Source organism: Micromys minutus, assembly GCF_963924665.1.
Source record: "Micromys minutus genome assembly, chromosome: 3".
Lineage (NCBI taxonomy): Eukaryota > Metazoa > Chordata > Mammalia > Rodentia > Muridae > Micromys > Micromys minutus.
In genome coordinates this window covers 29,845,554-29,857,777 of record NC_137972.1, presented here as the reverse complement: position 1 = coordinate 29,857,777, position 12,224 = coordinate 29,845,554, and the positions used below count along the sequence as shown (strand labels likewise).

Here is a 12,224-nt window from a genome sequence, read left to right as displayed (position 1 = left end):
TTGCCTTGTGCCTTTATGAGAGAATTTCAGATTACTTGAGTGATCAGGTTTAAGTCAGAACCGGTACATGTGTCCTCACAGGACAACAGGCTTGACGTTTCCAGACAGTCCTAGTGAGCAAGGTCTTCAGAGGACTGCTGCTCTCAATGGTCACTCCGTTTTCTTAGCTGTGTGTGGCCCATAGGCATAGAGAAAGCTGCCCCTGTGGCCTGCTTCCTAGAGCAAATGGGCCACCTGTCCTCCTCAGGCATCCTTAGACTCCAGAGGCTGTTTTTTCCTAAGGTTTGACTTAGATGTTATCACTAAATCCTCACCACAGCCTGACCAACAGTCCTTCCTCACCCTTTCTATTTTGCAAAGAGAGAAAGTGAGGTTCCAAGTGACTAAGCCCTGCTCCAGGTCACGCAGAGGTCTGGAGCTGCATGGTGAGGCACAGCCACTGTGCCTGCTGTAACTGTGTCACGCTGTAGTCCTTCCTCTCTCTGACCAAGTCCCCCAAGAGCTCCCACGGTGGGCTTTTATACGCGACCTACCCCACCTTCCTCACACCCCTCCAGATTTGTCCTCATCCCAGGTCTTCTAGAACATGCCCAAGACAACGTGTTTGCATTATTTTAAATGCTTTTGAAGGAGGCCATTCTTTGTTTCTGAGTAGAAAATAATATATGCTTGTTACTGTAAAAGTTACAGAAAAGTCCAATAGTGTCACCCCTCGTCCAGCCACAAGGGGTCGCTGCTTCCCCGGGACTGTGCATATGTGTGCATTTATGTCCAATTTTTATAAACAGAACCTTACTATGAGGCACTTAGGCCTATCCTTACCATCTCCAACCTGTTCTGTTTGCAGCCTGGTGACTCTGTGTCCCGTGTTTCACCAAGCCAACACCAATGTCTACCCATGTGAAAGCAGCATACCCATATATGGTTTGTGGCATGCTATATTCCTGCCTTCATTTTGCATGAATGAGTGATATCGTCCATATTCCATGTCTTGCCTTTCTGCTCTGGTACTAGCCCTGGGAAGGACCAAGTCAGCTGAGAGCGGATGCAGTCCTCCTTGAAGGTGCTCAGCGCTGCAGTGTTTCCTGTCTTGGACATGGTTTCATCCCCTCAACCTCTCCTATGTTCAGTCTGTCTACAGCCTCACACCCAAACCAGAGCCACGATCTCTATCCTCTGGGGTGACATTCTGTTGATCCTCAGAAAGGCTAATTCAGTGCAGTCTTGGCAGAGAACCTATCAGCACTGTTTCAATTATCCTGATCTTGCCAGTCTCAACAGGGAGACCTTGGGCCTCTTATATCCTGCAATCCAGCCTCTTATAGCACCTGTGGGCCCAGCTCAAGGCTTGGCCCAGTAACTTTGTGGCTACCACTATCCTGGGCTGCATTAATTCTTCTGGGAAGCCACAGAGAAAGGGTTAACCATGTCCTATAGCTTGTTCAATACCCTACTTCCTGCTAACAATGGAAAGAGCTAAGATTTGAGCCAGGACCCTGATTCTAATAAATATGTCTGGGACAAGCTATTTCAGAATACCTGTCAGTGGTAACCCATCTCCTGGCCTCTCCCAGCAGTGATTACCCACATTCCCAGTGCCTTCATTTATTGCTTCATACAGAACTTTCTCTGATAAGAGGCTCAGGACTCCTGGAGTGCAGAGGGGTAAAGAGGGGGTGGGGGCTTGGGATGCTGGGGGTATAGATATACAGCCAACCGATTTGATTAATGAATTAACTAATTGATTAAACACTGGCATCACTCTGTAGCCCAGGCTGGCCTTGAACAGATAGCTTGGAATTATAAACACAAGCTAAACTTCAGGCTTGAGATAGCTGGCTTGAATCTCAGCTCTGTGGTTTGCTGTGGACACCTGAACTTAGTCTCCTTGCCTAGGTTAGGGGATGGAGAACAGTACGGTGGCAGTTGCACAAATCAAGACAGGTGCTATGTGAAACCCAATCATCATATGCTCCAGGATCCACGATATTTAGGATGTCATCAATACACAGGCTTCTTTATGTGGCAAGTTCCTCCTGCAGGTCTAGGACAACAGAATGTATTTTACATCTACATTCAACACAGCGATGTTTGACAGTGCCCATTCGGGAGTCACATTGAACAGAACAGAAGCTCTAAATGGCTTCTCGGGTGGTTCAGGGGTTTATTTGAAACTAACACATTTGCTGGAAAATTTAAAATGTGTCACAGTTTTACCACTTCATGTTCTTTTGGCTAAGATCAAGCATAGTGTCTGTTCTTAGGAAGTTAACATACAGCACTTTTCAGGATTTCCAAGCTTTCCCAGGCAAAGGCTTTGAGACTGTGTAGAGACCTGCACATCACTGATTTATTCCCATTCCACCCAGTGTCCTGGTCAAGACACTGTGCTAAATGTTCAACTTTCCATCCCCCATGGGGTCTCTGTACGGCCCTGTCTCCCAGGGACCTTCACTTAGACCACCTTCCCTAGTCTCTTCACTGTTGTCTGAACATCAGCTCTCACAGTGCAGGTAGATGAAACCCTGTGCCCACCCCCAACCCCCAGAATGCTCCCATGGCCCTCCACTGTCCTCGGGGGTTGCAAGAATCTACTTGTATGGAAGACAAGTAGAAGTCTGGAACTGGCGAAGTCTCTGACATGGCTCAGTGGCTTCTGTTTGCAACTTAACCCCTAGCTTCACCCATCTGGCTTGTGTGGGCATGTCAATTTGGGAACACTTGTCAGGAAGTGGGTGGGAGGAAAAGCATGTCCTTGCAGGACAAGCTCTCCCCAGTACTTAGCCTCAGAAGGGAATTTCTCAAAGATACCTGGGAAAGCCACTGTCTGCCTTTTGTGGTGCAGCAGTGAGCCCCAGTAGCTCCTTTTTCTCTCCCACCCTAGAGAAAGCTAGAGTGTCTAGTGCCCCTCAGCAGAGTGGATGGTGCTGTCCCAGAACCCCCACCCCTACCCCTACTCCCCATCCCCAGTTGGAGTGAGCAGCCACCTACCTGGATGGCAATGGGAACAATCTTGTTGGCTAGGTTCTTATATAGCAGGCAGATGGGGGCAGCCAGGAACTGGTGTGTACAGGGGTCAGTTTTGTTAGCATCAATGCCATCCAGCAGCTCGTAATCAACGATGAAAATGTTCCCTTCCTGTGGGAGGCAGCCAAATACATTAAAGCTACTTTAAGCAGAAATGAGCCTGAGAGCCAGGCCAGGGGTGGGATGTGACTGATGGTCTTCAGGACATGCACACTGCACCCCCATGCATGCACCTGCCCTGTAACTTGGAGTGTAACAAACAGTAGAAACTGTTTTTACTAAAAGTGGATGATTCCTCACCTGACTGCATAGTAACTAAATGCTCGATGGCAGCCTGCTCTCCCCGCCTTTGTCAGACCCCTGCCGACTCTGCAAGTCAGCCTGTGCTAATCATGGAGGAGTCTGTCTCACCTACTTTCCTTGCTCTTCAAGGCCAAGGGCACAAAGATAAGTCCTCATTCTCTTCTGCAGTATCAATATAACAATATATTTTATATTTACATCCAACACAGTGATTTCTGTAGTGACCCATTCATGTATCAGAGTTCCACGCTCCCTCCTTTGTGGTTCAGAGGTTTATTTGAACCACAATGTTCGCTGCAAACGTTTAAAATATGTCACAGTCTTGGGTCTCAGAAACAGGTATACAGGTAATACCTACCAGGAAAGACAGACAGACAGACAGACAGACAGACAGACAGACACACACACACACACACTTTTACCAGGAGAGCAATGCTACAGCCTGGAGCAGAAGTAGAAACCAGATCCATTCCGACAATCAGTAATGAAGGCTTCTTTGGACACACAGTACCAAAACAATGGTCAAAAAGACTGGGACTTCTTAAGATGCATCTTGTCCTCTGGCCCAGGAGTTCTTCTATTTAAAGCTAAAGCTCATGGCAATGCCCCAAGATGGATTTAAGATTATCTGGACCCGTTAGCTCTTTCCTCCTGTGTGTCCATATTGATTAAATCTGTCTCTCTTTCTTTGCTTTTTCCTGTGTTACTTATCTCTCTTGTTTGTGTGTGGGACTAGGTAGCCAAACCTAGCCTGTCTGGGCCTTGGAAACTCAGGCTTTTATTCTAGAAGTTTGGGGACGAGTGGAATTCAAAAAGTCTGGCTCTCTAGCTCCAAAGCCAGTTTACTTATTTTCTATGTTCTAATTATTGCTTTGCAAAACTCAGACGAAAGACTGGCCACAACTAACACAGGTTCATTGTAACTCAAAGCTTCTTGATGTTTGTGAAAGAAGTGGAAAAACCACTCTGAGTGTGGTTTGATGAGGCTAGAGGGGGTCCATGGGAAAAGCCAGACACCCAGATGCAACTGAAGGACTTCATTTGGATCAAGCTCACACTGGGCAAATTAGCCATTGTCATCCAGGACAGGGTCCTCCTGGAAAGGAACAGATGGGAGGGGTGGGGCTACATTCTACAGATATGGGGAAAAGAAGGGTTCTTGAAAGGTTCTTCTATTCATGTTCCAAAAATAAATTTCATTAGAAAAAATTTAAAAGATATTTAGGGGTTGGTAGTGTAGCCCAGTGGAAGAGAGTTTGCTAAGACATGTGAAGCTATGTGGCCAATTCTCAATACTCAAAACAAAGCAATTTGTGAGCTTTGAGTTTAACATGTTGCTGAGGTTGTAAAAGAAAGGTTCGAAGAATGATGGATGGTCCTATTATCGGTGCTGGTGTGTTAGTTGGGGACAGTGTAAGAGATGAGGCAACATGTATGTAAGAGTCTAATCAGTAGTGGCTGTTAGATTATTAAATTATTGCTTCATGATCTAAAACCACAGGAGAACATCATTATCTTGTGTTTGATGTGTCAGCTCAAAGTGAAGATAACCCATAAGCCACCTTTCCTGGAGTTGATAAAGGCTTGCCAGTAAGAGGATGTTGCTTTGTCTTAGAGAGCAGGCAAGGTCCTACTTTTGGGTGGCTAGGGACAATTGTGGCTCTTAGTTCTAAACTGTGCTTCTTTCTGTGCATGGGGGTGGCTGTGGAGTTATTGTCGTTGTTTCCCGCTGTCTGCATGCCTAGAAGTATGTTGGGTCCCATGCAGGTCCTGATGAATAGGCAAGGACTCCCTGTGTGGATCTGGACCTCAACTTCATTTGGTTAAGTAACTTCCCAAAGTCATGTAGGCAGGAAGTTAGGGCTGAACAATGTGTGTTTGGAGTCTCGGTGTGGGCTGGGCACCTAGACAGGGTGACCAGGGTTAACGGAGGTTACATGAACAGCTGAAGATGGAGGCCCAGTGGTGCTGGCTGCAATGGGGAGATGGAGAAGACACTATCCTGAGAATTGTTGGGACTATCAACAAGTAAAATAAAATCTAGCATGGGAATGCCTGGCAGACACAAGCTGACTTGGTTTGAACTCTGTCTCAAGATCAGCCTTGGAACTAGGGATGAGGGCTTGAGCCTGCAAGTGAGAGCCAGGAGAGACTGGCTTGTGGAGGTGTGCAAGGGACAGGTAGTACCTGTTTCTAATTAGCAATAAATTCTACCTACACAAAGCCTACTTTCTCTTCCCAGTTTCCCCGACTTTGCAAAGCGGGTGACAGTTGGGTGTAGATGTGTAGAATACACCTGTTACAGGCAATGACACACTGCAGGCCCTCTTGTAATTATTGATTTGGACATTGAACACACTGACACTATGTTTGCAGATGAGAGGATTGTGTAGCTACAGTCCCTCCTGTGACTGCATGTGGCTTGCACAGTGCCCAAGACCCTTCTGGATGCTGCAACCAGGAAAAGAAACAAAACAAAACAACAAGAAGAACTATTGATTTCATACTGTCAATCAAACAGACAAGCCAATAGTAGTCTGGGGATCAGCAAGCATTGGGCAGCAGGAAGTGACTTCTGGGGAAAGACTAGATCTTCAACAAGCAAGCTTACCTGTACTTCCTGTTCTAAACTGAGCTGCCGCTCTAGGCTGCACTCCACCATCTCTGTGGTCACTGGGAGCTTCCGGGGCAACTCTGTGCAGCGCTTTATGAGTACTGGGTTGCAGCCATTCAGGAACTGGTAGCCAAACATGAGGTCTTCCTGCCAGTGGTTCTTGACTTTCTCTGTGGGGAGAACAGGAGGGCACACCCTCTAGATAGAATGGCTGGGCAGGCCCCCATGGCCCTGCACGAGGCCAAGTCTTTGTAGGGAGCCTTTTTGGGGGGCATTAGGATCCTCTCACTTGCCATTCCCACTTGCTGTGTTCCTTACTCATTGCTGAGTCAGGCTAAGCAGCTAGTCTTCCATGAGCTACAACTGAGCGAAGAGCAAGACTCCCAAGCACCCGCTCGTCTCAAGGTCTCTGGTCCTTCAGCCCAGCCTGAAGAGGGGAGAATGCTGGTTCCTTGTGCTGAGGTCAGCATCTTTATCCAACCATTCCTGCCTCCTTAAAGAGTGATGGTTGTCATGACCCTCCGTTTATTACAGTACCAGGGCTCCAGCCAAACAAACGTGGGTCCTAAGGACCGCATTTCTTTAAATATCATTTTTACTACTATTGTGAGTGTGGATGTGCATGCACAGGTGTCTCCAGAGATCCCCCTGTAGCTGAAATTATTGGTGGTTGTGAGCCACCTGGTGTGCATGTTTGGAACTGCACTGAGTCCTTTGCAAGAGCAAAATTGCTCATCCAACCACTATAGACTCCAGTGCTACTTCGATGTTGCCCAGTCCTGCCTCTGCTCTGTGTAGAAGAGCCACAAATATAAAGAGAAAGTATGTGTGTAAAGAAAAAGTCCCAACAGCCTTAAGACTTCTGGTGAGATGATGTTGAGGTTGCTTGGGTTGAATGTTTGCAAGTCTCACAGAAAAATAAACTCTCCCATCCACAGAACCCCAAGATCCCTCTTACCAGAAATAGTGTTGCTGATTTTGACGAAGATTTTCTCAAAGTCAGCAAAGTCATTCCAGGAAGATTGGAACATGTGCATGAAGCGATTGATGAACAGGTTCTCCATCCTGCAAACCAGGGGACAGGTCACCTTGCCTGCCCACCATGTCTTTGCAGAGTATCTTTACTTCATACTGCTGATAACCCAGGCAGATCCAGGGTAGGTTCTGGCCTCGTGGGACCAGAGGAAAAAATAGCCAGTAGTAGATGCTCTTTCTACTGCACACCAGCTGTGTAAGAGACCAGGGCTATGCCCTCTGGAAGGGCTCTAAATCTCAGCTCTACATGTGTTCATTCATTCCTTTGCAGAGCACAAACCATAAATGGGGTGAGACTAAACTCTCAAAACCTGCCCCTGGTGCATTTTTCTGCAGCAAGGCTACCCCTCTTAAGCTTCCCCAAATAGTGCACCAAATATTACCCACCCTAAGCCTATGGACATTTCTACTTGAACCACACTCAACTCCCTCACCCCAGTAGATCTGTAGCCCCATCATAATCCAAAATGCATTTAGCCCAACTGCAGAAGCACCCAGAGTCTTGCAAGCTCATCCCTATTTAAAAACCTAACGTCTCTTCCGAGACTTAAGGCAATCTCTTATTTATAACCCCTGTAAAAAGGAAAACTGCATACTTCCAACATATAGCGGCACTGAATATACATTACTATTCCAAGAGGGAGGCAAGCAGGCATAGTGAGGCACACACCAAATCCTTTAGCTCCATGCCTATTGTCAAAGGGCTTAGATGTCTCTGTCTTCCAGCTTTGCTGACTACAACATATATTTCTCTTTTGGGCTGATTCCAATCTATGTATTCAGCTCTCCTATGTATATATCTCTTAGCTCTGACATCTCCAAAATCTTGGGGAGTCTGCTGTACAGCTTGAGGCAATAACCTCTCAGAGTATCTTGCTCTTAAGGTCTTCACACATGGACACCCTTGACACACTGTGCCTTGCCTTGGTGGATTTCTAAAACCATGGAGGAAGAATCCACAACCCCTTCATTCTTGCATCCTTCATGCCGCTAAAGCCAGCACCACATAAATGACACAGCTAAACTCAGTGCCTGGCCTCTTGAATCACTGGAGCCCCAGCTCTTTCATTCAGTTGCTCTCCAGGAGCATAAATATCCATAGGCTCCTGTTGAAAAGTCAGAAGCTTACCTGTGTGACACCCTTCTTGTGTTCCAGGGCATATATAGCAGGCCTCTGCTTGGCCATGCTAAGCTCCTTAGCAATGGCAGCCTCTCCTCTAACACAAGCGTGGCTGTTAAACTTCCTGTGGCTTTTCTCTTCCTGAATTGTACATTAATTGTACATCTGTATTTCTTACTGCCTCACTTGCTCTCTTTTCTTTGTAGAGCTGCATAAGTATTATTAATAATAAACCAACTACAAACTTGACATTATGCAGTCTTGGAATTCCCAAAGATTAAATATCTACAACAACATATTACTTTTCAATTCAGCCTCAGGTATTCTCTCAGGACATGGGCAGAAAGCAGCCAGATGCTGCCAAATATCATAGAAATGGCCCTCAGTTCAGCTGCTTCTATAGCCCATGCTTATCTCGGAGCCAGGCCTCTATAGTCTTCATTGCTCTCATCCCTGGTGGCTTTCAGGCACCTATGTAGACAGCCTGCCAAGCTCTGTTTACAGCATTCAACTGCTATTCTGGTCCCAAATTCCAAAGGTGTCCACATTCCAAATCAAATCAAATCAAGACAAAACAAAAAGACCCATGGCCAGCTGAACAAAACTAAATAAAAATGGCAAAACATGATTGACTTCTTTGCAACAACCTACTCTCTGTGACCATCTTCTGTCTAACTTAATTTCCTGTTGATGTTATAAAGCATCATAATTAAGGTAAGTTATAAAGGGAAGAGTTTATTCTGGCTCATGGTCTGTAGGGCTTGAGTCCATAATGGTGGAAACAACGTGGCAAACAACCAGCAGGCAGCAGGAGTAGAGAGCTGACAGTTCTCACTTCTTCAACGGCAAGCTCAAGGCAAGAGAGTGAACTGGAAGAGGAAGCTTTCAAAGCCCACCTCCAGTGGCATATTTCCTCCAGCAAAGCTGAACCTCCTAAACAAACCTTTTCAAATATCACCACCAACTGGGTACCAGGTGTTCAAATATCCACACTACAGGGTCGTTTCTCATTTAGAACACCACTGTTAGTGTATATATAAACTGTGTATTTATATGTAGGTGTGTGTGTGTAAATTATTTTATCTTGACTCACTGGAATCTTCATTTCCTTACCTAGAAATGATCAACAATAACTATGAAAGCACCCAGATGGAGCAGACTGATTCGTGGTCCTCAGCCCTGGCTGTTGGGAGTGCAGGTAGTCATGTCTCTCTCTCCAAGACTTGTCTGTGGCTGTGCTGGGTGCTGGGAAGTGCTAAAAGTCCCTGGGGGGGTATAAGGCTCAGTTGGGCTTCATGAATTTAGGTTTGTATGATTATAAATGTTCTCTAGGACTCAAAGTATAGCATGAGAGGTGACCTTGCTAATCTTGATATCGTGTTGAAAGGCTTATATTTTTGACAGAATATCCATGGTTGTGCCAACATCCTGCAGTATAAATCGAGTGCAGACATGTAACCCAGAGTTCAGTGTCTCTGTTGTTTATTAGCAAAGGACTTTAGGCAAGGTCCTCAACCTTATTCCTTCTCAGGTTTTCAACTGCAGAGGGGGCAATATGTGCTGTGGTGTTTGGATGGGTCCCCATAGGCTTCTCCTATATTTGAATGCTTAGTCATCGGGGAATAGGACTATCTGAGAGGATTACAAGGTTTAGGAGATGTTGCCTTGCTGGAATAGGTGTGTCCTTGTTAGAGGAACTGTGGTTGGGCTTTGAGGTTTCCAAAGCCCACAACGGGTCCAGGTCTCTCTGTGTCTGCATGTATAGCATGAACATGTGTACCATGTGTACCACCGTGCTCCCCACCATGATGATAATGAGCTAACCTCTGGAACTGTAAGTAAACTCCCAATTTAATGCTTTCTTTTATAAGAATTCCCTGGGTCTTCAGTGTTTCTTCACAGCACTAGAACAGTGATAAACACATGTGCCTACTTCATGAAGTCCCTAAGACAAATGAACAGAAATCCAAGTCATGGGACCAACAGTAGCATCCGAGTCATTGTTACTATAGAATCTGCCACCTGGAATCAGCCTGGACACCATCTTCAGGTAGACTGGCTATAGGAATGAACTGGAAGGGGAGATGGAGTGTTACAAGTAACAACAGCCTCTTGAGACATCTAGATAGGATGTCCAGACACTTAAGGTGGAATGGTGTGATCTTTCTTTGAGATCCTGAACTTGAACACTCTCCCATCCCCAGCTACCAGATGGGCCCACCCACACCCTGAAGTCCCTAAAACTTACGCTTTTGAGTAGTTCAGAACAAAGTCCACTCCTTTTTCACTGTCAAACTGGATATCTCGGGGCAGATCCTTGTGGCATTTGGCATCAATACTCAAAGGGAAGCCAGGGTTCCACTCCATCCATCTAGCATGAGAAAAGTGAAAGCACTATGTTAGAGATGGCCCTTTTGGGTGTCCCCTGAGCTGAGGCTGCTATGTTGTCAACAAAGTTACACACAGTGGTCTATTTCCCCACTAGAAGTTCAATGTACTATAAGCAGAGGTATTAGGAATCTTTCCAAGGTTGTATGGCAACCATTTGTCCGATGATATCACAACAGTAGAGCTATGAGACTGGCTTATCCTAAAGAGTTAGTGAATGGAACAGATGTTCATTCATACATAGAAAGGAGCGAGGAAGATCCCAGAGACCTCCCTTAACACAGGTGACTTGGAGCAGCCCCAGCCCCTACGAAGGGTCTGCCTTGACACTCAAAGGAAGAGGGGCTTTAAGGCTCCCAAGCCACACTCAGCCACACACACACCAGAGTGTCTAATGTCCTGCCAGCTCGGTCAGTGCACATCCTGATTCCGTGCGTGGCGGGTGTGGAAGAGATAGCTTTCACGGTGGATCATAGGCATTAGAGGAAGTGAGAAAGAACACTGGGTACAGACCACTGAGGGAATGCCCCTGTAACATCTGGTCTGCAGTAGGGTTAGAGGTGGTCACGACCAAAGTAGTTCCCTCTGAAGAGAAGCAGACACCAACTCCAGTGAGAATGTTTAACTCTTACAGCCTCCATGCATCAACTCACAGAACACTCTCTGAGAACAAAATAACAAACCGGTGTTCATCCATTTGGGACAGAGAAAATAGATTGGTTTTTCTTAAATGCTGAAATATTCATTGTGAGCTCAGTTTTCATGTGTATTCTCAACTTTCCTTGCCATGAAACACTCTGTTTAGGGATGCAGGCTTTGGACATCGAGAAGGCTTCAGGACTTTAACGTGACATTGAGCTTCCTACTGGAGCAGACTCCTCATCTCCTTGGTGTCTGGCAGCTCCCCAGGCTGCTTAGTTTCTTAAAGCTTCAGGTTCCTAAAGCAGCAGCTTCTTGATCAAACACAACCTCACTCCAAGGACTGCTCCGGGGAGTAGGTTCTCTCCTGCAGCAAGTCATGAGTTGAGGATGGTCTGGGTTATCAGGCTTGCACGGCGAATGCTTTTACTAGCTAGCTAAGCCCTTTCATCTTCCCCAAACTTCCATACGAGTTCTCTGAAGAGTTTGGAAATGGTTTTGTCAGCTCAGAAAGAACTTTCTCAAGACATGACACCACGGGGCTAACATTTACCTCCTTTTCAGATGGAGACATTGCACGAGAATGGGACAGTTTTCCAGATAGCTTGGTACTGGCCTCTGAAGCCGGACACTCTTGTCCCTTCTACTAGATGAGACATAAGACAAGTTAACCCACAGGAGCCAAAGACATAAATAGGCCAGCAGAGGAAACAAAAACCTCACACTCCATGGAGGAAGGCCACAAGGATCAACTAGATAGAAATAAGGAAGAGGCAGAAAAGACATCTGATTTGGAGAGAGCTTAAGGTTGTGTAGATGGTACAATTTAATGGAAAAAAGACATCTGTCCTCATAAAGACAGATACAGTAAAAATTCAACAAAGAAATAGGAAAGGATTACAGTCAGTGTAAGAACTGAGTAGTCTCTTAAAAGGACAATGTGTATTCACTCTACAATGAACTATTTAAGGACCATCTTTGTGCCATGAAGCACACACAGTTTTTGCAATCCGGGAGGCAACGTAACGCAAGTGGACAGCAGCGCTCCAGAGAAACGCAGAAGAGCTGTGATTGAAACGACTAGGCCCTTAAATGCCC

At 46.0% G+C, this 12,224-nt stretch overlaps 1 protein-coding gene across 4 annotated transcripts in view; it reads right to left on the bottom strand.

The window, feature by feature from the left end:
- Positions 1-12,224, bottom strand: part of ALOX5 (arachidonate 5-lipoxygenase) — a gene marked incomplete at its 5' end in the record, with an annotated part of 44,891 nt that overhangs the window by 6,699 nt on the left and 25,968 nt on the right. For all 4 annotated transcript variants that reach the window (XM_080914871.1, XM_080914874.1, XM_080914872.1 and 1 more), the window contains 4 exons: positions 2,992-3,138; positions 5,942-6,114; positions 6,903-7,009; positions 10,348-10,470. In XM_080914871.1, coding sequence (XP_080770997.1) covers positions 2,992-3,138; positions 5,942-6,114; positions 6,903-7,009; positions 10,348-10,470 — 550 coding nt within the window. The remainder of the gene's footprint in view (positions 1-2,991; positions 3,139-5,941; positions 6,115-6,902; positions 7,010-10,347; positions 10,471-12,224) is intronic.